The sequence below is a fragment of the Crassostrea angulata genome, chromosome 4 (assembly GCF_025612915.1).
Source record: "Crassostrea angulata isolate pt1a10 chromosome 4, ASM2561291v2, whole genome shotgun sequence".
NCBI lineage: Eukaryota > Metazoa > Mollusca > Bivalvia > Ostreida > Ostreidae > Magallana > Magallana angulata.
This window is the reverse complement of record NC_069114.1, coordinates 11,250,071-11,253,630: the sequence shown is the minus strand read 5'-3', so window position 1 is coordinate 11,253,630 and position 3,560 is coordinate 11,250,071. Positions and strand designations below refer to the sequence as shown.

Sequence of the window (3,560 nt, the reverse complement as noted above, 5' to 3'; positions counted from 1 at the left end):
ATGTTCTTGTACCTAGAAGGAAATTGATTCGAAGCCATACACAGTCGGTTATAGATGTATGTATGACACGTTGCGAATGAGAGGACTCCAGGTTCGAAGGTACATACAATTTATTTAAAACTTATAAAATAAATTTCTTTATAGACGAAGAGTATATTGATTAACTTAAATCCCGTCTAGCTTTTTTTTTTTATATATATTTTCTTTCTATGCTTTATTAAAAGAGACTCGGTAATGAAGTTTATGAAAGAAATAGATCCCATCGGATGTGAGTTCAGAAGAAGACGTAGAATTATACGTCGAATTTATAAATCTAGTGGCCCGAATGATACTTGGCATATTGACGGGTAAGATATCATGATACGTTAATCTATTTTTGACTTGTTTTGATTTAGAGAATTTTTGTTATATTATTATTTTTGACAAAGGTTATATTTTTAAGTTACAAAAACATGAATAAATATATCTAATATCCTTTTAATAGTTTTCCTTTGTTTAAATTATTAATCAATTGATTAAGTAATTACTTAATTAAATTTATTTATAGTTAAATTTCATTTGCAGATATGACAAACTGAAGCCGTATGGGTTGTCTATTCATGGTTGCATCGATGGGCAAGTATCAAATTAGTTGTTTTACCTTTCACTTTTAATTTTGTTAATATTATTAATGTTATTTACAATATTTTTTTTATTGTGCATCCCTATAGATACTCCAGAAAAATCATGTGGTTGCGTGTTGGGTCATCTAACAATGACCCTACTGTGATAGCAAGATACTACCTGAGGTGCGTGATGGAATGTGGTGGTAAGTAATGAAAATATTTACTGCATTTCCAGCATTATACATAACCAATTATTTGTTTGGTGGTACATTGGCTGACAAATTCGATTTATATATTAAAATTTCAAGGCTGTCCCTCTCTGCTTCAATCGGATCCTGGCACAGAAAACGTCTTGGTAGGCAGTTTGCTTGGAAATTATATCCTTGGAAATTATATCATCACTCGGATCACCCCCACCCCTCCCTATAAAAGAGTTTTGCATTTAATATATGTTTTTATTGTTCAGTTTGATCAAACTTGACTTAAAGGGAACTTAAAAATGGTTTAAAGACAACTTAAAGGGAGCGTAAATGCCACTTAAAGATGCTTAAAGGTAGCTTAAAGATGGCTTAAAGGTGACTTAAAGAAGTTTGGACATTAAGGACCTATAAGCTCAGCTTAAAGGTGACTTAAAGGTGGCTTAAAGATTGTATATCCTTTAAGCCACCTTTACGCCACCTTTAAGCCACCTTTAAGGACTTGCTTAAAGATTGTTTTTTGCCCTGTGAAAACACTCTTAAAGATAGTTATATAAATACATCTAGATGGAGGTTTTTTGTCTTGATGTCTTAACTAAATTTATTTTTTATAAGTATTCTATCAACTGACAATGCAAAATTGTTGTTTGTTAATGATAAATTCTTAGGAGCTAATGAGAACATCAAAGACAAGTGTGACTGAATTCATTTGTCCCAAGGGGGCTAATTTCTGAGCCATGGTTTATATGGAACATGTGTTTTGGGAAAATTAATAATCTGTAAAATGGGCGGTGGTTTTGGGGCTATTTCAACACTGTTTCATGTAAACCAAAAGTTTCTATCATTATAAGGAAATAAATAATATCATTATGAATAAAGAAGTTAACTATTTTTAGAAGTTGTTTAAATTTATTAGTCTAGTAAATTGAAGTGACCCTATAGGGCATTAATCTAAATGAAATTCAAAATTACTGATATGATTTAGTGTTTCGACAATTTTTAAAATTGTTTGTAATATTCAATTTTCTTTTTTACATATTTTTACATAGTATGGTTATTATGGAAATGGTTTGGGAGTTTATTAAATTAAACAAGCTCATCAAAGAAAATCATTGTCCTATGGGATCAATTTTCTGATATGAAGTTCCATTGTACCATAGGAGAAAGTGAGGAAAATTTGAAACAACTAACTGCATCATATTCAAAGTTTTATCAACAGAATAGCATTGCTTGGCTACCGGTATTTCAATTAACTGCAAAGAGAGGGGTTATTATACCCGCACTTTCTAAAGAAAGTTCGAGTATATTGTTGTTACCCTGTTCCGTCCGTCCAACCGTCTGTCTGTCCGTCTGTCCGTCCGTCCGTCTGTCTGTCACGTTTTACTTTCTCATACTGCTCTTACATCTTATAAACCAGCAAACTGAACTCTTGGAGTTTGATTTAGGGTATCATGTTGTTTTGTAAAAAGGTTTCAAAAATTCTCTGTTAGTCCTGGGGGTCAAATAATTGGTAAAAAATAATGTTTTTTCACAAAAAACCTTCTTGCTCGAACTCCTCCTTATTTTCAACAGTAGACAAAGCATCTCTAGGAATATGTTTTAGGGTATCCTATAGATGCGCAATAAGGTTTCGGTATTTTCAATTTTGTCTTGGGGGTCATTTAATGGCTGAAAAAATGCCTGGTTTTTTTGTTGTTTTTAAAAAAAAAAAAAAAACTGGTTTCAAAAACGTCATATTTTGGGGCAGTAGCCAAATGATCTTCTCTAGAATATGATTGGGGGTGTCATATTGAAGTATGATCAGGTTCTAGAATTTTTTTTATTAAGGGGGATCAGTGGGCAACAAAAAATGACGTTTTTTTTGCAAAAAAGTATGGTTCCGAGAACTCCTCTTACAACTTTTGGAGTAGCTACGTCATCTCTTGGGATTTAATTGAGGCTGTCCTATAGATGTGCAATAAGGTTTTTAAAATTTAAAATTCATCCGGGGAGTCAAATAGAAGCAGAAAATTGACGTTTATCACTAAAAAAAACCCCCAGAGATCCTAGAACTCCTCTAATGATTTAATGGATAGACACATCATATCTGTTCTATAGATGTGCTGTAATGTTTTAAAAATATTTAATTTTATCCAGGGAGTCCAAACGTAGCAGAAAATTGACGTTTATCACTCCAAAAAAACATTGATCCTAGAACTCCTCTTATGATTTAATGGATAGACACATCATATCTTGGGATATGATAGGAACTGTTCCAAAGATGTGCATTATGGTTTTGAAAAATTAAATTTAACCCTGAGGCCCATTACCTACATACCTTTTGATGCCCTTTAAGGATCAAGAATATATATGGTTAAGGGGTGGGAATCTCAACTGTTTTGAATATATTAAGGGACTTGCTGTTAGAGGGGGTCAGGACTTCCCACAGGACCCATGACCTACACAACATTTGACGCTCCTTGACATGAATATATATGATTTATGGGTCATGATTATAACAGTTTCTGAGATATATGGTAATTTCAAATTCCTGGGGGTAGGGATGACCCCAGGGGTCAGATCTAATAAACCCTATATATTGCCAGTAACAGTCAATTATGAAAACCCTATATTATTGTCTTTGTTCGTTTTCAAGTTACCATTCACAATAGAGTCTACGATTCTTCCTACAAGGTTCAATGTTAGACCCCACACCCTTTTGACCCCCCCCCCCCGAAAAGTGGTTGTCTAACCCAAAATGAGAAAAATCAAACCAGGG

The 3,560-nt window shown here is 33.3% G+C and overlaps 1 protein-coding gene across 1 annotated transcript; it reads left to right on the top strand.

Annotated features, from left to right (window-relative positions):
• The first annotated feature begins 234 nt into the window (after positions 1–234).
• On the top strand, positions 235–2,964 carry LOC128180681 (uncharacterized). Its single transcript, XM_052848816.1, has 5 exons — positions 235–347; positions 565–615; positions 711–808; positions 914–967; positions 2,939–2,964. Exons 1-5 carry the CDS (start codon positions 235–237, stop codon positions 2,962–2,964), a joined length of 342 nt encoding a protein of 113 aa, XP_052704776.1.
• The last annotated feature ends 596 nt before the right edge of the window (positions 2,965–3,560 follow it).

Excerpts from the sequence above, each read along its gene's own strand:
- LOC128180681 (XM_052848816.1), top strand. The coding sequence starts at position 235 with ATGAAGTTTATGAAAGAAATAGATCCCATCGGATGTGAGTTCAGAAGA. Across the intron at positions 348-564 it reads GATACTTGGCATATTGACGG|ATATGACAAACTGAAGCCGT; the intron begins GTAAGATATCAT and ends TTTCATTTGCAG. Across the intron at positions 809-913 it reads GTGCGTGATGGAATGTGGTG|GCTGTCCCTCTCTGCTTCAA; the intron begins GTAAGTAATGAA and ends TAAAATTTCAAG.